At 37.9% G+C, this 26835-nt stretch overlaps 1 protein-coding gene across 2 annotated transcripts in view; it reads left to right on the top strand.

Moving 5' to 3' along the window:
• Nucleotides 1-26109, top strand: part of LOC113225701 (multidrug resistance protein homolog 49-like) — a 77890-nt gene extending 51781 nt beyond the window's left edge. Inside the window, exons 2-27 of one of the 2 annotated variants that reach the window (XR_003310037.1) lie at nt 500-693; nt 1899-2043; nt 2463-2563; nt 2696-2867; nt 3230-3354; nt 4117-4312; nt 4797-5021; nt 5489-5675; nt 5874-6016; nt 6806-7014; nt 8195-8329; nt 8851-8966; nt 12005-12114; nt 12338-12496; nt 13016-13198; nt 13924-14014; nt 15074-15186; nt 16402-16531; nt 17148-17343; nt 18241-18403; nt 19485-19679; nt 20564-20773; nt 22303-22449; nt 23736-23844; nt 25541-25740; nt 25991-26109. Coding sequence is in view for 1 of the 2 variants with exons in the window: in XM_026458102.1 (XP_026313887.1) it covers nt 500-693; nt 1899-2043; nt 2463-2563; nt 2696-2867; nt 3230-3354; nt 4117-4312; nt 4797-5021; nt 5489-5675; nt 5874-6016; nt 6806-7014; nt 8195-8329; nt 8851-8966; nt 12005-12114; nt 12338-12496; nt 13016-13198; nt 13924-14014; nt 15074-15186; nt 16402-16531; nt 17148-17343; nt 18241-18403; nt 19485-19679; nt 20564-20773; nt 22303-22449; nt 23736-23844; nt 25541-25638 (3852 nt within the window). In the remaining variant the exon portion in view is untranslated. Of the gene's footprint in view, nt 1-499; nt 694-1898; nt 2044-2462; nt 2564-2695; nt 2868-3229; nt 3355-4116; nt 4313-4796; nt 5022-5488; nt 5676-5873; nt 6017-6805; nt 7015-8194; nt 8330-8850; nt 8967-12004; nt 12115-12337; nt 12497-13015; nt 13199-13923; nt 14015-15073; nt 15187-16401; nt 16532-17147; nt 17344-18240; nt 18404-19484; nt 19680-20563; nt 20774-22302; nt 22450-23735; nt 23845-25540; nt 25954-25990 lie in introns of those variants that run through there. The other variant, XM_026458102.1, reaches the window with a different exon arrangement.
• Nucleotides 26110-26835: the final 726 nt, after the last annotated feature.

The raw sequence follows: 26835 nt of genomic DNA, 5'->3' as shown, positions 1-26835 counted from the left end.
AACCGGAAATTTGGTTAAAAATAACAAATTTGCAGTTTTTTAAACGTATTTCTCATCGGAACAGAATTAGACAAAATAGAAAGCCTGGCCGAACCACAGATACCAAGCTAGAGGGAACCAAAAACAATACAGTTTATTTTTTTTGTAGTTCAATTTGTTGAATATTTTTTCAACAAATTGAACCAGAGACAGGAAGGACTAAAGCTTTGGTTTTTGTTGGATCGGAAAACAATGGTTTCATTTCCTAGTCTTTTTATTTTTTTAATAATTGGACTATTTTTGGATGTTATGCTCTTCTCTCTCCAACATTTGTGAACCGATTACGGGGGCATCTCAGTTTGAACAAAATATTCCACCTCTAAGGGTGGTGAATTAGGGTGTGAATCCGGTTTGTTGAATTTCACCCACCTGTATATGTAATTCCACAAACTTTTCAGATCTGTTTTTTTTTTTAATTTTAACATTGTTATTTATATCTTTTTTTTTGTTTGTTTTTCAGTGGCGATACGCAACCGTGACGGAACGTGTGCTAACATGCATCGGCGTCGTGGTCTCCTTCGGCTGCTCGTTTGCTCTCATCGGCGGTGTTGTGTTGTACGGAGAACTGACAGCGCTGTTCGTGGAGAGAGAAAGAGCTAACGACATCACAGGAAAGGTGGCTTTGCTGCCAGTTTTTAAAGGAGGAAGAGTAGTGTAAGTTGTCTCAGTGTCGTAGACACGGTTGAGTCTCCTTTCGAAAAGATCTTTGAAAGAGTTCCTCCAGGGAAGTACTGCCAACTTACCTATTTCTGCAGCCAAGCAGTAAGGTCAGCATTACTGTGTCTTGAAGGGTAAGGGTGCTGGTGAAATTACAGGCACATGAGACTTGAGAACTTACGTCTCAGGGTGACGGGCGCTGTGGCAGTGCCCTTCAGATATTTGCGGTTTAAAGGTCTGAGTGCCACGACTTATTCGTCCCGTCGTCGCGTCCCTTGATGTTATGAAAAAAAAAGATTCTACAATACAACTACTTTGGAATTGGCTGCAGGATCTCATTATCAGTACCTTATTATTAACCGACATCAAAAAAGGAGGAGGTTCACAATTCGACTATATTTTTTGTGTGTATGTTAAGTACCGCGGCATTATTTGTGAATCGATTTTATTGATTTTTTTTGTTGGAAGGATCGTTTTTGGCCTTGTTTAATTTTTAGTAAAAAAAAAAAACTGCCGCCGACATCTCTGGCAATAGCCCTAGAACTAGTAGAGAATGCGTTAGACATCCTCCTGTTTCTCCAGCAGCGTAGGTTTTTGGGAACTGGAGAGACGCTACGGCGGCGTCGGGAGGTCAGCGTGCCGACAGCTCCGCCACCAAAGTGGAGATTGGATAGTGGACTTTAGTCAACGCTTAGTGATGGCAATTGTGCAATGCTCAACGGGAAGTGAGCCTGCAAATAGCTCCGGTCCCTATTGTCCTATCTGGACAACTGTACTTGCACCCGGGGCAGTGCAAACGAGCTTATCTGAGGTCAGGACCTGACAGATTGTTCCTATAAGAAGGGCGTATCTCGTATACCCTAAGGGTCGGCAGAGTCACTATAATCAAAACTTATGTAGAAAGGAACAGGGGATGTTAAAATATAGGAAAAACATTCGAAAAAATATGTGATTTGTAAATGTAAAATGTAAATTTTTCCATGACCCAACACTACGAGCAACTCTCAAAATCATCTTTAACTTCCTAATCGTTATGAGTAGGCGTGTTGCTTACCACCAGGTGCGTGACTCATTTGTCTCGTTACTTGATGTCATGAAATAAAAAATATATATATAAACACAAACAAAAACATATATTTTACAAGATGAAAATTACTTTCGTAATACACAAAGCACCAAGTATCATTTTCATTCACTTACAGACCCGGCAATAACACGACGGTGCACAAGATGGCCCTTGATGAAGACAGTCGCGCGTATGGCGCTTCAATGGGGGTGGTAATGGCGATGCAATTGTTCTGCGCTGCTATATCTGTCACACTGGCCAACGTGGCTGCTGCCAGCATGGTAGGTTCTTCTAATGTGCAAAAAATATCTTAGACTAATTCGATTGGACTTTGAGTCTTTTGAGTTTTAATTGCTTTGATTCGGACGGAAATCTTCGTATTGGAGTAGGTTAAACAAATTTAGTAGCACTGGAGATCCGTGTGAAAGAATACATCCAGAGAAATACTGCGACCATACGTATTTCCGCTGCCAAGCAGTAACATGACCATTTCTTAATTCCGGTTTTGAAGGGTAAGGGTCCTGGTGAAATCACGAGCACTTGGGACTTGTCACCTTATCTCTCTGGGCGACAGGCGATACCCTCAGATAACTGCAGTTTCTTAATTTGTGGGGCCGCCAACCCGCATCCTTGGAAGAGGACCGTGAACAGCAATGCGTCAAATATATGGAATAATGATGATGATTAATTGATCTTTCAGACAAACCGCCTCCGCAAGCAACTGCTCCGTTCTGTCATCACCCAGGAAATCGCCTTCTTTGACACTAACACTTCGTTGAACTTCGCATCTGCGCTCACAGAGTAAGCATGCCCATCAACATATAAATAAATTATGTATACCTACTTAGTAAACAATACCAGGATATCAGCGAAGCCTTCGACACGATGCAGAAATCTTTATTCACCGTAACCTAAATCATACATCACTTCCAGGGACATAGAAAAGTTGAAAGCTGGTGTGGGCGAGCACGTAGTAATGACCACATACCTCATCGGCTCCGTGATCTGCGGCGCAGGACTCTCGCTCAGCTACGGGTGGCAGTTGACCTTAGTTGGACTTGCTATAGTACCTTTAGCTGTTGCTGTAGCTACCACGGTTTCAAAGGTGAGTCTCTTTAACACCCTGTTATGGGAATATATTTTTCTCTTTCTCACATATTATGAAGCGCATTGCTCACTCTCATTTATGGATGGCAGTTGTCTCTTGTCAAATTTGCCTTTAACGACTTCTGTGGCACAGTCTCAAGGGTCTATGGGCAACATATCTTCTTATTTTCGAATCGCTTAGCTGTGGGTGGCTATCCTTGCGTTGTCGAGCTTGCGACTGTGTTGTGAGCTATCGCTATATGAACCACTATTTCAAAGACGATAATGTATTTCTGTTGTTGACCCTTGTGAGTGTTGACCGTTTTTTCACATACATGGTACCGTCTCGATTTCGTCAATCACGTCTTATATATTCTCCAGTACCAAACGCGCTGCAGTACAGATGAAGTGGCAGCATATGGCTCGGCAGGTCGCATCGTCGAAGAAGCCCTTGCTTCTATCAGAACTGTACGTGCTTACGGCGGAGAGGATCTTGAAGTCACCAGGTATGCATCTGTATCGGCGATGTCTGCCCTCGTAATACAACAATGATGCCTGCATTCGGAAAAGGGCTCCTATGGCGTGAACGTTATTTATTAATTCTAACATCCTGGTATTATATTGTCCGTACTCACGATCGGCCACAATATTGTCTGATGTTACGCGACGAATGATGGTACGGATTCGTCTAAAAAATACAAATTCCCATTGTCCGTGAATAGCCTCAAATTGTTATTTTCTTGAATCACAGGTTAATAAAATAATTAAGATATGTGCCTTATTAACGATGACATCATCTAGAATAAGTGCTATCGCTAAACTAACGGATAACTCCCGTACCTATTTAAGTCGAAGATTTGCTCACATGTTTTGAACCAGTCCATGGTCCTTAACCATGAGATTACTGGAAAAGAGCTCTCCGTCACTGATTGCGCCCGCAGCCGTACTGAAGACTAAGTGACTAGACTGTCAGAGCTTGGGGCGCTGTTTCCGTCGAGTCACCCCCGCAGAATCTCATATCGAACCAGTTCTTGATCGTTAATCCACGATAACTGCTTCGACACATGTCGAGTAAACATTTGACTTAAATACGTGATTTGTCCGATAGTTTAGTTATTAAATGCTATTTCTTCACTCTACAGATATTTATTCCGATTTGGTGTTTAAAATAGTATATCCTAGAGTTTCTCGGTGTTCTCTGAGTTAGCTCCGAATTACAAAATTTATATAACTTCGTTATATATTTTGCAATTTCAATTGTTACCTAGGTACACGGAAGCCCTGGGTCCCGCAGCATCATTATCACGACGCCGCGGTCTCTGGGCATCGTCCGGTTCCGGTCTCGGCTGGCTACTCACGTACTCGCTCAACGCAATCGTATTTGGTTACGGAGCAGAACTATGCATAAATGACTTGGACAAGCCGCCGCAAGAGCAGATGTACCACCCGGGAATCATGGTCACGGTATGTCCATTTAATTATGTGCCAGGACACACACACATTTCCATGGGGCTGACAAGCGAGAAGGCGAGTTCTAAAATGGATTGCGAACGCTCGCAGTCGACCCAAGAATCTGGTTAATAACTGTAACTTAATCGAATTCAAGGATGACCTTGAGCCGCATATAGCCATTATCTAGACTTAACATCGCAAGAAACTACGTATTTTGCTAAACCGGGGAAAGAATGTTTCCTATTCCCATTATTCAAGCCTTAAGGTCGTTCAGGCAATGTTCTGATGCTTTGTAAAACATTTTACCATATTTTCGTCATACCTGTTATCCTACATCAAACAAATTCATAAGTACCATAGTATATAAATTACCCACAGCGGACAGTAAGTACTCAGAATACTCAGACAAGAACATTTAAATTCGTTTAACCACTAGGAAAACTGAGTTATCAGATTTTTCCGAACCTTCAGCATTCAAGAGTTTTTTATGTTCCAGATCCTGTTTTGCACGTTCATGGCGCTCCAGAACATCGCAATGTTGGGCCCGCATCTGGAGGTCTTCGCTGGAGCTCAAGGCGCTGCCTTTAACCTCTTTAAACTGCTGGAACGGAGTTCAAAGATTGACGCCCTGCAAGACGCCGGCGAACGGCCCATATCTTTTAAGGGCAACATCGTGTTTGACAACATCTATTTTAACTATCCCAGTCGGCCGGATGTGAAGGTGAGGAGTTCAACGTCATAATCTTCAACTCTTGTGTACCTACTTGTAAGTTTTATTGTGATCAAAACGAGTCCGCTGTTACAACCTCCAAGGTGCAACCGAATCTACATAAAAATTATAGGTTTTTGAAAGACAAGTGTAGCTAGTGGCGCCATATATCAGAAACCGTTTAAAACCTGTAAGAAATTTACATGTTAAATGTTTATATAAATTAAGTATAATCTTATTTAATCTAATATTATATATAATAAGGGAATTTTAGCAGGGCATTTCAGCAACATGTGACGTCATCTATCAGAACCCAATCTAAACTAACAAGTGCATTCACATTAAATCTCAAACTCTTGTTTGACGTAATAGTAGATTAACATTATATTTACAGAATATATTAGAGGCTAACATTTGTACCAAAACAACCTACTAACCTCGAAATAAATTATGTAATATTATATTTACGTTTGTTCCAGGTCCTCCGCGGTCTGAACCTCTCAATAAATGCAGGAGAAACAGTCGCTCTGGTCGGCAGCTCTGGCTGCGGCAAATCAACAATATTGCAGCTCTTGCAGAGGATGTACGAGCCAGACAGTGGCACCATCACCGTTGACGGGTACCAGCTTACGGATCTCAATTTGCATAATTACCGTACTAGTATAGGTTGGTATTTTATAAATATAACTTGGTAATGTCTTAATATAATGATCAAGAAATCGGAATGCGCAAACTATCATTTACTTCGAATAATACACATAGACAGCCTTACTTATAAACACTATTTAACTTTAAATAATAGGCTCCTTTCGTGGACTCCCAAATAAACCAATACTGCCTAAGCATCACGTCTTCTTTCATCAGGTGTGGTGGGTCAGGAACCGGTACTCTTCAGTGGTACAATTCGGGACAACATCACGTTAGGGCTGGACAACGTCACGGAGCGGGACCTCATCGAGGCCAGCCAGCTTGCGCATGCGCATCAGTTCATCACAAAACTCGCGCAGGTGAAGTGGACAGTTCTTTTTTACCACGTGAAGCTACCAGTTATGTTCTAAACCTCCTGGATATTAACCTTTAGTTTCTCTCCACGAGATCTACGGAATCTTAAGCAATGATATCATGTAGGTATACTAAAACCAATCATATGCGTTAAGAATCTATACAACCTCAAATGGCTTCGGTTGATTCCAAACTTACCTCGAAATTTTACAAGAAAACCGCTGTATCCAATAGGTACTTTAGAGATACCGATGATGTTTTTTATATCTACTGAGCTAATGGAACACATACTTATACGATATACATTTTTCAAATGGTTTTAATTTCGTTTGTAATAAAATAAGCAAAATAACCCAAGCAAAATGAACAGTAATAGTACGGGGAAATATTTGAATTCGACCTATAGTAGTATTGACTCTTAAATCGCTTATCGGTTGCAAGCTGCAATAGTGCCACAAGTAAAACTCGTTATTTTTAAATGGCTATTCGGTGAAAATATTTAAAAATCCTGGCGACATTATACTAAGTTTGGCTTTTAAAATATTATTAAAAATATAACTGTCACATTTTTACTTACTGCGCTTACCATTCTCGGGTTATGTCAGTGCTGAAGTTAGTGTCCGAATATAATCAACATATTGCTTTTCAAGAATAGTGGCCCGAAACCAAAAATGTTAGCTTTTTGACTTGTTACTACTGTTGGGTAATTTTCCGAAAAATTTCAAATAGTAGACTCTGGTACTTATCGCACAGAAATTTCCCTTGTTTGAGACCAGACTTTTCTCTACCTGCAGGGATATGACACGGTTCTCGGTGAACGTGGCGCTCAGCTTTCTGGCGGACAGAAACAACGTATTGCCATCGCTCGTGCTGTACTCCGAAAGCCTGCACTACTGTTGCTGGACGAACCTACCTCTGCGCTAGATCCTGCTGCCGAGAGACTAGTACAAGCTGCTTTAGACGATGCGAGTAAGGGACGGACTACCCTCGTCGTTTCCCACAGGTAAATCAACAGCTCGTTTTTTTTATGATATCGAGTGGCAGAACAAATAAGTGTAAACACCGTAGTTTATTGCGCAAAAGGGTTGCTCGCTTGCGAGAAGCTAGTGATTCTGTAGTGATAGTTGATATTCTATCAACTATCGACTAAATATTGGTCACGCTTATAGAATAAATAGCCGAACTTGTTTCATTTGAATTATCCTCGACCCATTATTCATCCAATCACTGAACTTGAATTTGAAATGTCAATATTAAGTAAGTTCATAAAACATATACTGTGTTTGGAACTATGTTTATAAAAAATACAAAGAGGGTATAGGAGTGATAGTCAAAATATGAATAAATAACGCAATAACGCAATTAGTAATAAAAAATAGTAATAATTATGGAGGAGGATTACAAGGAGGTCAAGGAGCTGGCTTGTAGGAGAGATGACTGGAAGATGCTCCACCAACAAGAGTATAACTCTTTAGTTTGATAATTCATAATTTTTGGTAAAATTTTATCTTCTTTCACAATCTATCGATAAAACTATCGACAACAACTACATAACTATTTAAAATTTTGTGGAATCTGGCAACCCTACAAATGTAATTGTACTCTGTCTTCAAAAAAACAGACTATCTAGCGACTTGCCTACCCATAGCAGCTGCAGTACCTTGGTAGGTATCAGAGGTATCAGAGTGGTCTCAGAACTTCAATCCCAAAGCCCCGAGGTGTACTGCCACTGTCCCCGTCACCCTGAGACGTAAATTTGACAAGTCCCATCTGCCTGTAGTTTCACCAGCCGACGAATTCTTTCACAAAGAGCGTTACTCCTACTCAAAGCCAATTATTATATAAATATACGGATATGTGCTTTATTATACTGGTGAAGATGTTGAAATCTCAAGCTGCATAAAGTTATTCACAGCCAGAGATAAAATTTTCCCATCCACGATTTTGGTCAGATTTGGGTTAAAACTAGTCGCTTTGGATAAAATCCGAGCGGACAAATTACTACACACGCACAGCTATCGGTACAATTATGGACCTCATTTTCACAGATAATTTAAAGGGTCAATAACCTTCTTATGTTTCTTTACAGAAAAACCATACCCTCTGAACAACGAGAAACTACTTAGTTCTATTTGTTCGCTGTTAAAGTATGCATTTGTTTATTTATTTTCATTTTTCCTTAGATTATCAACAATCGTGAACGCATCGCGAATCGTGTACATGGAACAAGGCGCCGCGCTCGAACAAGGCACACATCTCGAGCTGCTTGAGAAAAAAGGCCTTTATTGGAAGCTCGTACAAGAGGATCTTACCAGCAAGTCAGTATAACTATCTCACTCACTCCAGTTTTGTACGAACGAACAATATGAGATCCAGATTTTGTAAAACGCCGGATCATATTAATTTTTACAGTCTACCTGCGAAATATTCACAAAACACACTCTGGTCATCATTTCAGCAAATCCATATAATTTACTTTTCACTTAGGAAGTTACCATATTCATGGATTTGTATCCCGGAAAGCCACCTCTCTCTTCATCATCATCATCAACCCCTACGTCATATAGCTGAGCCCAGGTCTCCTCTCAAACTAGAGTTTAGACCAGAGTTTGCCACGCTGACCCAATGCGGATTGGGGATTTCACACGGTTTCTGAGGTTTATGAATCCTTCATTAAAAAGCTCATGGCAAACTTCAAGTTAAATTTCGCGTATAAATTCCGAGAAACTGAAAGATGCCAGCCCGGATTCGAACACATGGCCTCTGATTGAGAGGCGATATGTTACCATGGCTTATGATGACCCACTTACCAAAACCTTAACTCAGTCTCATCTCTCAGGAGTGTGCTAACGCTACAGCAAGCTGAGCCAGATACGGACGAGGACGACGACGCCGTGAAGGCAATCAAACCGCAGTTAAGGAACACGTTAAGGCGATCCACACGCAGGTCCAGAGGTTGGTCATACATTGTAATATTGATCGTAAAGAAAATGTTTACCTATCATGATATTAATTTATTTTGATGAAATTACTAAATTTGTAAATTCTGGATAGAAAAATTCGGAATAAAACTGCCGCGATGCAGTTTCATGTATCGTGTTAAGCCAGAGACACACCAGGAGTCTTTTATCTTCCCTATATGAATCAATTATCGATATTTACAACGCCACCTAGCGAGTTTACCACGTACTACTTGATGGGACTAGTATACCGCGCCGTAGTGTTAAGTAGCGCTACTCGCCAGGTGTCGCTACTAACATAACTAGTTTCTTATAAATAATACGAAGATCGAAAACTTCCTTCGATCTCACATCTACCTATCTAATGATATTAAAACGCTTTCTTTCTTTGTGGACGCTGCCATCTCCAGGATGTTATGGCTTCTTGGAAAATCTTGACTTTGATGACTTAATTTCACGTTTGTATCCTTCATAATGCAATTGTAGTAGCTGTAAAGATTTCGTCCATAAAAGTACCTTATTTTAACTGCCGCCAAGCAGTAATGTGAGCATTACTGCTTTCCGGTTTTGAAGGGTATAATAATGCTGGTGTAATTACAGGCACTTGGGACTTTTCAACTCATGTCTCAGGGTGATGGGCACAATGACAGTGTACCTCGTTGTGATATAAAGCTCTGAGTGGCACTGCCACTGTTTTTGATAGACGTGTCGTTTACTATCAGGCGCACTTGTGGTTAGCGACTCGCCTATCCAAAACCGTCACCCTGAGAAATAAAGTTGACAAGTTCCATGTGCCTATAGTTCGACCAGCACCCTTCCAAAGTGGAATTCAGAAATGCTCATATTACTTCTTGATAACAGAATTAGGTATGGTGGCTATACTTCTCTGGACAAAGTCTTTCACAAGGATCACCATCAACTACTATATGTAACCATTGACCTATAAGTAAACAGGACTGTTAATCTCCATATTACAGATCGTAACTCTGAAAAAGGTCACAATTTCGTCTTAAATGTAGAAATGATTTCCTATGTACTATTAAATAAAAAAATAAACCAAATACTTAAGAGATTTATGTAAATAAATAAGTTCAACTTAACTTTTAATAATTACAAATCAATATTTAGACAATAAATTCGAAAATAATATTGTTTCCATTGCGTCCGAGTAACTATTTTAAGATTGCTAAATTTGACATAAGAACAATATTACATTAATGTTAAAGTCGCGTCATAGTACCAACTGAGTGAATGAATAGTCACAAAGCTATAACATTATAATATATAACGTTATAACATTATAATAAGCTTACTTTAAGCGCGTCATGGTACGAAAAGTCAATGTAAGATTAAAGTAATATTGTTTTAAGAGGTTGTGGTAGGCCCCTGATCAATAGCCTGCAAGTTGTTTATGTTATGAAAATGGTCGTTGATATCAAATAATTCCTCCTTAATATGAAATCTAAGAAGTCAATTTTTTTCCTTGTAATTATTATTCAATACTGAGCACGACTTGAACTTCGATGTATATGCGTGTTAATAGATGATATTTCATGTTACAAACTAATGTATAGATTGACGCTTCCTAATAGTAATAGTAGATGGCGCTAAACCTAAACAAAATAAAAAATAAATATGTGTGCAATAAACGCCATCTACTTGATTTGTTTGTTATCACTAGAAATTAGAGCAGCTTTGATAAATTGCAGTTTGTCAATGTAAAACAAATTAACACGGATTTATATACTTCATAAACTGGATCGCGCACTTCGATACACCAATATTACAAATTAACACCTTTTTGGGTTATGTTAATGTTTATTTTAACACGTTCATCAACGTGGTGGGTCAAAATGACCGGGATCTCATCTACCTATTGGGGCCGTGGGGGGTTAAAATGACCGACACGGCACACCTAATTTTGCAATGCTGGTTCACGCCGCAGGTGGCAAACGCTACGTATTTAGCCATATAACATAGCCGGCGTGGTCCTGATGAACTGCAGTTGCCAATTGGTTTTTAGGATTTTTGATGGCATGCATACTTTTCTAAACTAAGAGGAAAAAGTATATATATTTCGAATCAAAATAATTTACTTTAATTTCAAATTTGATTTAAAAGTTACAAACTGAAATGGTTAATGTAAAATGTCAATCTCAAATGAAGGACGTACGTCAGTTTTAGGTAAACATCGCGTTTATGCCGCGCCGGGTTTAAATGACCGGCACTAATTATAATCCCAAACTAGAGCCAAATAAATTTATATATAAATCAGACCAAAACAGTCATATGCCAATGTCATATTTTGAACATTTTTGAACATTCTAGTCGGCGAAGAACGCTTTAAGTAAAAGTAAAAAACCGAGACACGTGAGATAGCTCGAAGTAGTGGTCTGTCCTGTCACGAAGTAGTTGCCGACGCTAAATAAAATCTTCTTAGGTAGTGTCTAGCTAACTTTTTTAAATTTTGGTTAAATATATTTGCCTATAGGCATTGACTTACAATTATATGGACGTCGTGGTCCGCGCTAAAAAGTGTCCGCACTTGTAAGGCGCTAAAATCGTATACAGAGCGCTAAACTCCGCTTTAGTCTTCATTTGTTCTACTGACAGCGCGATACTGCGATGACATTACAATTTAAATTTCGAATAGGTTGACTTGGGACATTTTTTTCGTGGTTTTTGTATTAGACCCGTCGTCCATTTATTTGTAAGTCAATGCCTATAGGCTAATATGCTTTTACTGTAATAATACAAATATAGTTATATCAACAATTAAACCTTTACGAAGTAGCCTGTCAAATAAGTATACCAATTTGTATTATGAATAATTATTAGTAGTTTTGGTCAATGAACACCCTATTAGAAAGAGACGCATTACTACTTTGCAACCTCTCACTCGGCTTGTTTTACTAACTTAGTGCGCGGTTCAGTTTAATATACAAGTCCACAGGTACTTAATACCAAATTACGCTGTTTTGTATCGCGATTAGTTATTGGTCGATGATGTAAATGAAAAATTGTATCTCACAGCAAACCTGACGCGGGACAGCATGATCCGCGGCAGCCGCCGTCTCGGTGGCGCAGTCGCCTCAGTCCATATGGTTGCCGCCCAGACGCCAGATCCTCTCATCGCTGATGAGGTAATATTAGTATAGTAAAATATACTAGATAACAAATGTGTACAAATATCTTTTAACAAGGAGCAACCCCTAGAGTTTCTTATATTTGTTCTTCTCAAGAGACTTTGTCTTACGAATATGTCATTTTGTTTTATTGTCATTTGCTTACCAACCCATGAATTAAAAATATTTTGAATGCACTATAAACATCACCAATATTAAGAAATCAACCATCTTCCCACAGGAACCTGAAGAAGCAGAAGAAGAGCCCCCGGCATCCACCATTGCTCTTCTACGATTGAATGCGCCGGAGTGGCCGTTGTTAGTAGGTGGGGGGATTGCTTCTTTCATCATCGGGACAACTATGCCTATATTTGCCTTGCTCTTCTCCAAATTGTACGGGGTAAGTCATATGCCTAATATAATTTGTTTTTGAAATACGCTAACTACATTGTCCATCTGAAAATAGGGAGGGTCCTGTACGTGCACCCGGGGCGGCTCACACGAACCACTAACCACTAACCCCTTAAGAACCAGATACAACAGTCTGTGACAACACTGATCTGCAGTCAGAACCTGAACATATATAGGGTTCCTGCGCGCGCACAGGCTATAGAGCCTTTCCTGCATAACCAAGAGGTTGATAGGGATATAATAACTTTGATCTAAAACTCCAACTAGACAGCAGACTGCCCAATTCCGGTAATCTATCACAAACTCGAATTTTTTTTCCGAAAAAACGTTTGTTCAAATTTTCATTACCGAATTATAACGAAACCGTTGTTCTTTCAGGATACGTTGAGTTTTTATCGCAAATACATTTCGGGCTGCTGATAGATAACTCCCAACGTCCTCAACTACTCACAGTAGAACTATTTATGTTTAGTCTCTGGTTTTTAAATTTATTTCTTTTCCTCCACAGATGTTTGCTCTAGAAGACAAGGACGAAATCCGAGCTCAGTCTCAATTGTGCGCCGGTCTCTTCGCTTTAGTGGCCCTGATATGCGGTCTGGTGACATTCCTTCAAGCGTGGTTGTTCAACTTAGCTGGAGCAAAATTAACCGATCGACTTAGAGAGATCACCTTTAGGAACTTTCTTAAACAGGTAACTATAGTTGAAACTTGATTTTGAAGTTGAACTAACATTTAAAATTTTCCCAAATTTAATTAAAAAGACAATTTTGACCCACGGGTAAACTCGGGTAAACTGGTTCCTCGTGAAATTACGTGGTGTAATTATTTAGTGACGTGCAAAGTAGTGTTGAGTTATTCATAGACGAGGCAACTCGTTTGTACCAGTCGCTTGGCTGGTTTGTCACAACACCTCATGTCATAAAAATGTCCCAACTCACACCTCGCCTCTTGTCATAGCCTCAAGGCACAGCCTCACTCATGTCATACTGCTTCGAATTCAACAAATGCAACAACGACTTTACATCATATGATCATCCTACCATAGTACTATAAAATTTGCATTTATTTATACTATATCATAACACTTAAGTTATCCAATTGATTGATACCATCAAGTTATGGAAATGTGCTTAATATTCTGTCTGTTAAGTAATTGCCGTAGGTGCAAACATTCTTAGCACTACCTCACCTCATTTGAAGTAGGACATTGTACCCCCTCATTCTTCCAACACTGTTGGAAAGTGGAAGTATCTCTCAGATCTTCGTGATTTAAAGCTCTGCTTCCAGTGGCACTGCAACTGTTATAGAAAGGCGTGTCGCTTACCACCAAGCGCACGACTTGTTTGTCCCGTCATTTGGTACCATAAAAAATCTTTCATCGAGTGGTATAATATATACCGAACGTTTTTCTTGCAGGAGCAAGGCTGGTACGATGAGACGCAAAACTCCGTCGGAGCACTCTGCGCACGCATCTCATCAGATTGCGCTGCCGTTCAGGGTGCCACAGGTACGTGAAAAACTGATAAATATTAATAATATATCGATTTAATATTAATACAAAGATCAAACACAAAAACAATTTCCTACAACGGGACAGGATTTGAACCACACTTTACCGTAGCATATAATTATAACAAACTGGTATATAAATGATGGTATATAAATTTTTTGTACGACAATTAATCTTGATTCAATAAAAAATCAATAATACTTTTAATACAGCGACATTAAAGTCAGCTTATGGTAGCTATAAGGGTACCGGCTGGCTAAGTGAGAAGGTTCGTAAATATTTCACAAGATGACGCTTACGGCCGACAAAACCCTATACAAACATCTTTAACAGACAGTGGAATGTTGTCAACTTGCTAACTTGAAATGAAGCTCAATTGACAGAGTGACACTACGAATTAAATAACACACAAAACCCTAATATGGTGATTAATAGAAAAAAAAGATGTTAATTACTATAGTACACTACAATTATACTCAGTTTAAAACACTACAACACAACGCCGCTCAATAGATACTTCCCAAACTCGTGCACGACTCGTTACATAATAATAATAACGCACACACTCAACATAGCCCCGCATTAGGGAAACCCTGTGTCGCGGGTGCTATGGACAATTACACCCAAATTCACGAGAGAAATAAATGTAGGCCATACAAATATTTATCCCGGCTCGGGAATCGAACCTGGGACCTCTGCGTGGCCATCCGGCAAGGTAACCGTTCGGCCACGGAGACAGTTAACACATAAACAGACTCGAGCACTAATGTCGAACTCGAGTCTATTTGGGAACTCGATAGGCTCATAATACACCGAGCATTGAAGTCGTTTTCTCTATGAGTCGAGTCTTGTAAATTAGTGTAGAGTCCTAAAATGTAGACTCCCGGACTAGACTTTTACAGATCTTTGTTTATGGTTTTTAACTACTTTTTTGCCGTAGAGCCACGTGCGAGAAAACTATGAGAATCGTGTGAGATCTAAGGGATTTTTCTTTGTGTTACATCTCTGTAACGAACAAACAATTTTCTGTCTGACTTATGATTTTATAAATTTCAGGCACACGACTGGGCACAATGTTGCAGGGCACGAGTACAATGGTGCTGGGCATATTGATGTCTTTAGGTTTCCAGTGGAAGATGACCCTTGTTTCGCTGATCAGCGTGCCTTGCGTAAGTGTTTATGGTGATTAGATGATAATGATTATTAATTTTTTTAGAATTCTGACACTGTAGGCACCTGCGCTATTATCAAAGATGGGAATAGGCAATTAGGCAATAGTTATTTGTTATGCAAGGCTGCAATGTTGTTGCTTGATGCGAGCGAATAAATCAAAAATAGAATCGTGAGCGTAGCGAGAGTTTCAAGCGACGAGACGCAAAACAACTTTGCTGCCGAATGAAACACACAACTTTTCACTTTTCACACAATTAGTTATTGTTGTCAATGTAATGTCAACAACAAACGGATTTATATTACATAAATAATGTACGACAAATTGCGCAGTTGAACGTGTCATTATGTTTTTTTTTCATCGAAAGAAAAAGTTAGGTGCACCACAGTCCATCGTCAAGTTCGAATTTCAAAAACCTTTTCCACGCTAGCGTGGAAAACGCTTTTTCGCGCAGATTTCTAATGAGAAAGAAGCACTTTCCCAGCGTGAGGTAAAAAGATTATTTGCGTCAAACTTCAAAAATTACATACAGTGAATAATAATAATAATAATAACCCTGTGTCGCGGGTTCCATGGACACACATATAGACAACCACAAATTACACCCAAACTCACGAGAGAAACAAATGTAGGTCATACAAATATTTCTCCCGGCCCGGGAATCGAACCTGGGACCTCTGCGTGGCAGTCCGGCATGGTAACCGTTCGGCTACAGAGGCAGTTTAAGTAAGTTAGCAGCAATAATTAAGACTAGTCAAAAATAAAAGTACCTATAAAATATAAGCAAAAACTCAAAAGAAATAGGTAATTTTATTTTATTTTTATCTGTAATGGTACGAAATGCAAAAACAGAGCACTTAACATTACTTTTAAACAATTTTAATTATAAAGAAAATTGTAAATCTGCTTTCTTTCTGCGTGACATTATGCGTACGTGTCAAAAGAATACGCCATAGTCAGTATGTGTTTTATTAATAGTTTGCCATTAATTGATTCAGGTGTCATCTTGCCGAAGTCCATGTTAATAAAAATGGACGTAAATTAATTTGCTATTCCACGAACACAGTTAGGGTTAAGTCGTGAAAAATAGCTGCGCTTGTGTTGAATCTTTGTGATAATTCGACACTCGGCCAAAGAAACACGTGTCGTGTCCATGCGCATATGTCCTAATGCCATTGAGATTTACTCCACTGTAACTATGTTATATGTACAGGTGATCGGAGGCATTTACATGGAAGGCTGGATGACACGTCGCGCTGAAATCCTTGAACGTGCCGCATTGGAACAAGCCTCAAGAATCGCCACTGAGGCCGTACTCAATGTACGGACGGTGCAGAGCCTCGGTAAATATAAATTTCATAGAAATAAACATGGGAAGTTATTTTTACATGGATATGTTTTAACTTACCGAAGTGCAGCTAGCGAAGCTTTTTTTACTCGGCTGTTCCTCAACCGATATATATGAAATGTGAAACTAGCATAAAATATATAATTTTACAGATCATGACGAAGTTTAAATTTTGAAGTTCGATTACAATTTCGTTTAACTAAAGTAAACAATTGTTTTATAGAGAATTGTACACGTTTTTACGGTAAGATACCGGAGTATATATTAAGATTATCATTTCCTAAGTTTAAAACTTACATTAAAAGTATATTAATTGAAAAGTCATTATTACAAAATTGAAGACTACATGATAGATAAAGATGTATACAGTTGACACATCGCATGTGCCTGTAGTTTTTTTGTTAAAAAATTAAAATAAAATCAATGATACTAATTCATGTAAATTGTAAAAAAACTATAATTTAATAAAATTGTAAAACTAATAATAATTTAATAAAATTGTGAAAATAACATTAAAATTATCTAGTTAATAAAATAGTATTAATCGTTATATAAAATATATAATATTGTGCCTGTAGCTGTGTGATAATAACCCATTGTTACCCCAACAGGTGTAGAGAAGACGATTCTGGAACGCTACACCGCTGCCCTGACCGAAGCGGCAACGCGCGCACGCCGTGTTTTCTACGTACGTGGACCCGTGTACGGCCTTTGCATGTGTGCGCCTGCATTAGGATACACCGTATCGCTGGCCTATGGAGGGACCCTCATTGCTTCAGAAAACGTCCCATACCCTAATGTTATTCTGTAAGTACAACATGCGCCTTTCTCCTATCTTAGTAAGACTAGTGGAAGGTGTGTCACGAGTGCCATCGACGCACACACATAGACAACCACAAATTACACATAAACTCATGAATAGGCTGTACAAACATTTCTCCCGACCCGGGAATCAATCCCGGGACCTCTGCGTGGCAGAACAGCGTGATAACCATTCGGACACGAAGGCAGTGAATAAAATTAGAGTAGAGATAAAAATTAAGATATGCTTAGTAATTTCCAAGGTAGTTTTAGTAAGGCAACATGGACCGTTAGAAATTGAATGTATAAATATGTTATTAATGACATTCCACTGGCCGCAACTGCAATTGCAACTAGATTTTAACAGAATAGCAAATAATGTCATATTTGCAATGTTATCTCAATGGAGTCTTAATGGAATTACAATGACCAATGGTTTAAAGTAAATTAGCAGAATTACCTATCTGTAGTCCGAAATGACATTTTCGAGAAAAAACGTTTGCTCGAATTTTCATAACCTCGAAAGTAATTTTGAGAGGAAAATGTTTTTTTTTCTTTTAAACCTAACTTAACCTAACCGAACTTAATCGCGTCTTTGCGATAAACATCCAATATATTGTCGCCTTACATTCTCAAACTCGTATCTTAAAACACAAAGTTACTGAAATGCAAAAAAAGGATTGTAAATTTGTTATAGGTTACCCTCAGGTCCGACCTGGCTTTGATACCAGTCTTCCGCCTCACAATTTAATTGTACGATATTCGATTAATTGCCTTGCAAAATCTATAGTAAGCAGTTTAAAAGTGTTAAAAATCAAAATACTGATGCAAAACCGAAAGATATATGTCATAAGCGTAAAGAGCGAAAGTTCGGTGTCAAACTGACTTAATAAATTTTCACAGTGTATCTGAAGCTTTGATCTACGGCGCGTGGATGTTGGCTGAAGCGCTGTCCTTCGCGCCGTCGTTCAACGCGGCTCGCCGCGCAGGTGCACGCATACTCAAGGCGCTCCACCGTCAACCCAGCATCGTCACTGAAGAGACCGCCGTTTACGACCCTGACTGGGTAAGAGAACAGACAATTACGTAGCTCATATAGCAATAGTTATTTGTTATGCAAAGCTGCAATGTTGTTGTTTGACACGAGTGCTTGTATTGAAACCTGAGCAAGCCAAGGATTCTAAGTGTCGTATACCAGAACTCTACTCAATGCTCAAGTCAGGATTGCAATGGAAACACAAGCACTGGAAATACGACCCTAATGGCAGGGACTTGAGTATGATTTCGAGTGCTTTAAGCCGTACTCAAATCCTGACTTGAGCATTGAGTAGTTCTAGAATACGACCCTAAGATTGGTTTAAAAATAGAATTCTGAGCGTAATGACGGTTTCAAGCCACGAGATCTAAAACAACTTTGGTGTCGAGCGAAACACACAACTTTTCACCTCACTATAGCGAGGAAAATGGTAGATGAAAGAAAAACAGTCGAATTATTAACAAAGAAAATTAGTTATCGTTGGAAATAAAACTATTTTTCCAGATTTAAATCGCGTATGTTTGTTTTTCAAACAAACCGACATTTCGTTGTCAATTTAATGTGAATTATAATAAGAATAAAGTAACCAACGGGTTTATATTCCATAAATAATGTACAACAAATCGCGTAGATGAACGTGTCAATTTTTTTTTTCATAGAAAGAAAAAAATTGGTGCACCACAATCCATAGTCAAGTTGAAATTTCAGATTTCAGCGTGCAGATTTCTAATGAGAAATAAAGCCTTTCCAAGCTAGTGAGATAATTAAATAAATATATAATAATATAAAATATTTTTTCTCAAATATTCTCAGTCATTTATAGAACGTGCAACTCTTTGCCGGTCACGGTCAAATGAATGATGAATGAATGAATGAATGATATATGAAATGAAATAGCAAAGACCTATATAAAATCATGAAAGAAAACTGTTAATCAGTGAGCAGTTGCTCACTAGCATCAGTGTCCGCATATACGAGAATTTAAAAAAATGTGTCACTTGGTATCAAAAAAACATGTCAATGGCTATTATTACAACTAACAGATCCATCTTCTGACTGTATCGTCCGATTTAAAAAATAAATTCTTTTTTATTTTATTTTACACGTTCAGCACGCAAAAGGCCACGTTTCCTACAGTCTCGTGCATTTCCGCTATCCGACCCGGCCTCAAGTTCCTGTGTTGCGTGGGCTCAGTCTCAAGCTGGAAGCTGGAAAAAGCCTGGCGCTCGTTGGAGGTTCTGGATGCGGCAAAAGCACACTCATGCATATCCTGCTGAGGAGCTATGACCCCGACATTGGATCTGTGGTAAGTGTTCAAATTTAGTTTTTTATTGTTCATAATGTTTTTATTATTATTATACATGCAGCTGTAGGTTTAAAAACCACTGCTGGTTTATCCGTCCACATCATTTCGCTCCAACAAGTATTTTTTTAATTTGTTTTTAGGGAGTACACATTGTCGTCTTACATACTCAAACTCGTATTTTAAAGCACAAAGTTACTGAAGTGCAAAAAATGAACTGTATATATAAATTTTCCTTCATATTCACACATTGGCAATTACCTATTCGTAAAAGTAATGCATCCAAATTAAGTCAGTTGATAAGAAATTTAAAATAAATAGTAAATTTTGCTGTCTCGTGAATAATCACGCTTAATAAGATACGAGTTTGAGAAAATAAGGCATCCAAATTTCTTAATATTTTAGTTCTTAAATTGTTTGATCTCTGGTATATATATATATAAGAGATATATAAAATTTTTAGTGCATATATATATATATATATATATGGCCAATAAATTTTGTAGATAATTAAAATTCAGTCAAAACACACGACTTTATCATGAACACTCATTATTTTACAATGACTGAACAAACCAGTATCATTATCTCTATATCTAGTTGAATATATTAATTACTAATTAATTTAATTATTAATTTATTCATACATGAACAATTTAAATATGCTTATGTTCAAATATATATATCGAAAAATACTAACAACCTAAACGACTAATTTTATTCCATAACTTTTAATAATTCATCGGATATTATTGTTATTACTATTATTATTATATTACTTTTGCACAAAAATGAAAAATAAACAGATCCCTCTAAACAGTGATAACTCTATACGGTAACAAAAGAAAACGTAAATACTCTACTTAACACATACCTTCCCACCACAGGCAATCGACGATCGCGACATCAAGCGCACGTTAACACTTCCCCAGCTGCGCGCCCAGCTGGGCCTGGTGCAACAGGAGCCTTCTTTATTCGCAAGGACGATTCGCGAGAATATCGCTTATGGTGACAATAACCGGGAAGTGCCGATAGACGAAATTATGAACGCGGCTAAGTGCTCTAATATTCACAGTTTCATCATGTCGTTACCACAGGTGAGATAGTTAATAATAAATAGTTACATATATAAATTTTTATTGAATTGATATTCAATTATTTTTATGTGAAATTACTCCGCTAGTTTGTTATAATCATTAATACAAAGATCGAACACTCGGAAAAAATTCGTTCGATCCGGTTGGATTCGAACCAACGTCTTCTAGCATACCGTGCCAGACGCTATACCAACTAAGCCACGGAACGAACCAGCGGACCTCACGATATCTTTTGGTTATATGTAGTTTATAGAGTCTCACGGCTATAGTCTGTATTTTTTGAAGACGGAATAAAGTGACAGTTAATTGCGTTAAAGTGTTGCCCGCTTGAAACCAACTAGTGATTGCAGTCGATAAATATTCTATCGACTATCAACCGAATATTGGTGACGCTTATGGAATAAATAGTAGAACTTGATTAATTTCAATCATCCTCGGCCCATTATTCGTTCAATTACAGAGCACAGGTTCATTAGAGTTGTAAATTTTTGAAACTTCATACATATAAACACTGTATTTTGAACTACGTCTACGAAAAGTACAAAGAGGAGACATATTTTAAAGTTTTACATTTAATTCAATTTAGATCGTAAGAGAAATCTTTTTTGGGCACAACGAGTCACCTTAATTTACACCGTTTACTTTTTTCTTATAATGTTCAAAAACAAAATTTTGATAACACTTGGCTGTTCTAATACAAATAAAAATAAATTCAGCCTTCATTCGCTGGTCAAATCTTATATAATAAATACAACAGTAGCAGGTAGATCTCCTTGTGAAAGAGTTCGTCCAGGGAAGTACTGCCACCTTACCTATTTCTGCCGCCAAGCAGTAATGTCAGCATTACCGTGTTTCGGTTTTGAAGGGTAAGGGTGCTGGTGAAATTACAGGCACATGGCTCTCAAAGTCTTTTCTTAAGCCACTGCTCGTTCACTACGCTGACCTCCCTGCGAAGAACGAGCAAGAAACTCTAGGGATCGCTCTTTTCAAATAAACTTAAATGCTATGAAATACACTTTGAATGATAATTGTGTGGAATCAGGACTCATGTTATCTTTCCACACATCTTTATCTAACAAATACTCTTAAATTTTGTATATGACTTTTCAATTAAAATACTTTTAATGTAAGTTTTAAACTTAGGAAATTATAATCTTAATATATACTCCGTAATCGTATTGTGAAAACGTATATAGTTCCCTATAAAAAAATCGTTTACCTTAGTTAAACGAAATCGTGGTACCATGAGTTCGGACTTAGTTCCAAGGTTAATATTATGGATATCTTCTTTCTTAATGAATTATGTGTACTTTTAAGACAATACAACTTGTGAACTTGCGTCTCAGGATGACGGCCCCAGTGGCAGTGCCCCTCAGATCTTTCCGAAGCTCAAAGCTCTGAGTGGCATTGCAACTGTTACGGACAAGCGTTTAGCTTACCACCAGACACACGACAAGTTCGTCCCGTCACTTGATATTATAAAAAAAAATCATGGTGCTGACAAAGCTAAAACATGATACAATCGACAGGGTTACGACACGGTGCTGGGCTCCGGCGGTGCCTCGATGTCTGGCGGACAGAAGCAGCGCGTGGCGATCGCCAGGGCGCTCGTGCGGAACCCGAGGGTGCTTCTACTCGACGAGGCAACATCAGCACTGGACGCCGCTAGCGAAAAGGTTTGTTACGGATTATTATATAAACAAAGATCGAAGAAATACAAAAAATACCCTTCGATCCAGCGTCTACCGCCTCAACGTGACTACCGCTTTAACCGGCTCAACTACAGATCGAACCAGTGTAGATATCGACTTTAGGAAGGTAAAATGTGTAACGTGCGTTTGTAAATATTACCGGAGAGCAATTTAAAGTAAGAAAAATCATGATTCTGATTTAATTTTTTTTAGTTTAGTTTAATTTTCCATATCGTCGCCTTACTTTTTCAAACTCGTATCTTAAAGCACAAAGATACAAAAAAAGGATTGTATATACAAATTTTGCTGGCCGATTTCACGTACCATTTCCTTCATATTCACACACAGGCTTTTGCCTATTATTAAAGTAATGCATCTAAATTAACACCCTTGATAGGAAATTTAAAACAAATAGAAAGTTTTGCCATCACTTGAATATTCACTCTTTATAAGAGACAAGTTTGAGAAAGTGAGGCATAGATATAACAAATAAATTTAAAATTTCAAATGCTCGTTAGATATTTTACGTTTATACCATTGACTTACAATTATATGGACGTCGGGTCCGCGCTAAAAAGTGTCCGAACTTATAGGGCGTTAAAATCGTATACAGAGCGTCATTCACGCTTTAGTCTTCGTTTGTTCGACTGACAGCGAAGCAAGCAAAATTAGACAGTACTGCGATGACATTACAATTTAAATTCAACGTTTTAGCTTTTTCATATTCCTTTACATGTCACTACGTTTAAATAGGTTGACTTGGGACATTTTTTTTCGTGGTTTTTGTATTAGACCCGTCGTCCATTTATTTGTAAGTCAATGGTTTATACACAACTTTTCATCTCACTATAACGAGTAAATGGTAGATCAAAGAAAAAAGTTTGATTATAACTAATTAATTTAATAAACAAAATTAGTTATCGTTGTGAATTTAATGTCAACAATAATAAGAATAAAATACACCAACGGATTTGTATTACATAAAAATAATGTACGACAAATCGCGTAGTTGAACGTGTCATTATGTTTTTTTTTCATCGATAGAAAAAGTTAGGTGCACCACAGCCCATCGTCAAGTTCGAATCTCAAAAACCACGCTAGCGTGGAAAAAACGCTTTCGCGCGCAGATTTCTAATGAGAGAGAAAGCCTTTCCGAGCTAGTGAGGTGAAAAGATTATTTGACTTTTACTAGGGCAGCATGGGGCCTGTAAAGAGCTCAAAACATTCATTTGTTAAAAAAAATATAACCAAGAACTCAATATTTTCAACAGACGGTGCAAGCTGCTCTCGAAGTCGCTGCAAAAGACCGCACAACCATCATCATAGCACATCGACTCGCCACAATACAACACGTTGACACGATTTGTGTCATAGACAAAGGTACGTATTAGCAATAGAGTTCTTTGTGAGAGTTTGTCAAAGGAAGTACTGCCACCTTACCTATTTCTACCGCCAAACAGTAATGTGAACATTACTGCGTTGCAACTGTTATGGACAGGCGTGTCGCTTAACACCAGGCGCACTAGCTCGTCACTTGTTATCGTAAAAAAGTACAATCAAAAAAATAATAAGGGTACACTAAACTTGCACAATTCGGACTCGCCTGGGCTGCTTTCGGGAAGCTCCGGGATTTCTTCTCGTCCGCAAAACCGCAGTCCTTGAAGACAAAAGTTTTCGAGCAGTGCCTGTTACCAGGGTTGACTTACGGCTCTGAGACGTGGTCACTTACGATAGGACTTAAAAAAGCTCAAAGTTACTCAACGAGTTATGGAGCGAACAATTCTCGGCATTTCTTTACGTGATCGAATCAGAAATGAGGAGATCCGTTGAAGAACGAAAGTCTCCGACATTTCTGAAAGGATTACCAAGTTGAAGTAGCAGTGGGCAAGGTTCTCGAATGGAGACAACGAACCGGAAGACGTTCAGGGGGACGGCCCCCTATTAAATGGACGTATAACCTGGTATGGGCGGCAGGTAAAAGATGAATGCACGTCGCTTCTGACCGGCTAGTCTGGCAATCTTTGAGGGAGGTCTATGTTCAGCAATGGACGTCTTCCGGCTGATATGACGATCATGAAACTTGCAAACTTAAGATTTAAATTTAACTCTATGCCACTTACCATAAGTGCAGTCCCAAATACAAAGTGTCAGACTTGATAATAACAATAATAATAACTATTGTTTTGATGGCTCTCGACTACACATCTAAGTGGTAGCTATGGCACCGATGGCTGACGAGTCAGACCATAGTGATGCTATCTACAAATCCTTGAAATAACACATACCTATTTCTACCACCAAGCAGTAATGTAAGCATTACTTCGTTTTCGGTTTTAAAGGGTGTTGGTTAAACTACAGACACAGGGGACTTGTCAATATTGTCTTAGGGTGACATTTACAATTTAAAGTTAATATAAAATTAAATAAAATCATTTATTATGTACGCACGTCTATAAGGTCTTATTTAACATTGTTGTGTGCTATTTTAATTCTTAATTACTTTAATGTCATTATTTTGTGGTAGTTAAGTATTATTCTTTGTTATTGTCATTTAAGTAATGCTGACTTTATAATATGTTTTCCTAGTCAATAATTTAAATAATCGCTTCTTATATTGGCATTGTCGTTAGTCTCGAGTATATAATTAGGCAGCCTATTGTACAGTTATGGCGCCATCGCACATATATTATCATGAAAGAGGGTAGTCTTACAGACAACCAGTTTCAATTTATGGTGTCTTAGTGTACTTCCACCTTGCTGAAGAGTATGGGATTTCTCGGAACAAAAAGAACCGTTTTAAATATGTATATTGAAGAAACTGTTAATAGTTTGTTTGTGTGTAGTTAGTTTTTAAAAGTGTGGTATACAGTTAAAATAACTGCAACTATTATGGGTAGACGTGCCGTTTACCATCAGGCGCACGACTTGTGTGATGAATACGTATCTAACAGCTTACAAAGAGATACTCCTATCTAGTTTCTTACATGTCCTTATCAAGAGAAACTGCCTTTATCATTTTGACGATTGTAATTTAGATTTTTTAAAGTAGGAATATTAATCAATATGCACTTTCCAGGTGTGGTAGCAGAGCAAGGCTCCCATCAAGAGCTGGTGGCAAAACGAGGGTTGTACTACGAACTGCTGCAACAGCAGGCGCCCACAACTGCCTTATGATCGTCATAAATCAGAAGTCAATTATTAGTTCATTAAGTTGCCGTAAGCCTGCACAGGTGGTATTAAATCTTTTTTTTAAGACCTAAAACACCTCTATTACAACAATGAAACTCATAATTGGATGTAGTTAAGCAAAAAGAATCCAATCCACCAAATTATCAAAAAGTGAGTTATGTGTAGCAAACGGTTTCTAAAGTCTAGCCTGTTAGATGAGCAAAAAAAATCCAACATTAACATAAATAAATATTTCTGCAGTTACATGACAGAGTTAGAAACAACACTTTTAAACTTCAAACTGCCATATTTCGAAAGCGACTGGATTTGTATTGGATCCTTTTTGTTTATCTACGTCCAATTATAAACACGAATACTTATTTGGAGCATAACAATAAATTCGCATAATTTAATTTGAGCACCAATTTATAATAATAAAATAACAATGAAAATAATATAAACAAGAACAAGGAGAGAGATAAATATATAATTTATTTGCAGATTTGTTGCATTGTAATAAACCGTTTTTCAGTTTATTTATAAAATGTCAACGTCGAGTAAGTCACCAATCAGATAGCTAGCAGACGGCACGTGATTAGAAATTAGTTAATACACAGCGCCATCTTTAAACAAGAAAAAAAATTTACTTTTTTCTTTTTTTTTCTTTTCGTTAGATTAGCTCTTTGAATTATTGGTCCATTCTGACAGAGACCATTTATTTTATAAGTGAAATTTAAAAGAAACTGATAAAGTGGTGCCTTCAATAATGTTACTTGAAGTAACTTTTGAGTACAACTGTGTGATGGTGTGTGTACCTATTTACATAAGAAATTACTCACAGAAATCAGTATTAAAGGCTATATAACAGTTTCAATATCTACTTAGAGATAAGTAACTTTGTTGTAAATAAAACCACCACAACAACAATAAAGTAAACGCAACAATAAAATGTAAACATTAAAAGTAAATTAATTCGCGAGTAATAAAAGTGAGAGAAACCAAACATGCTACTTGTACATAAAAAAATACAACAATGTGTTCACTTTGCCTTAGGGGCTCTACTCACTGGTTAATAAAAATTTACAAAAATATTAATTATATTATAATACTGTCTTATAAAATATGCATTTGTTTGATGATATAGGATCTTGTATTAGTTATTAGTTTGTTTATTTTTTATTACATAGACGCATTGACTTACAA

This window comes from Hyposmocoma kahamanoa, unplaced genomic scaffold (assembly GCF_003589595.1).
Source record: "Hyposmocoma kahamanoa isolate Upper Pololo Valley unplaced genomic scaffold, ASM358959v1 170, whole genome shotgun sequence".
Taxonomy (NCBI): Eukaryota; Metazoa; Arthropoda; class Insecta; order Lepidoptera; family Cosmopterigidae; genus Hyposmocoma; species Hyposmocoma kahamanoa.
Note: the sequence above shows the minus strand (reverse complement) of the source record. Positions and strands in the feature narration are given on the sequence as shown.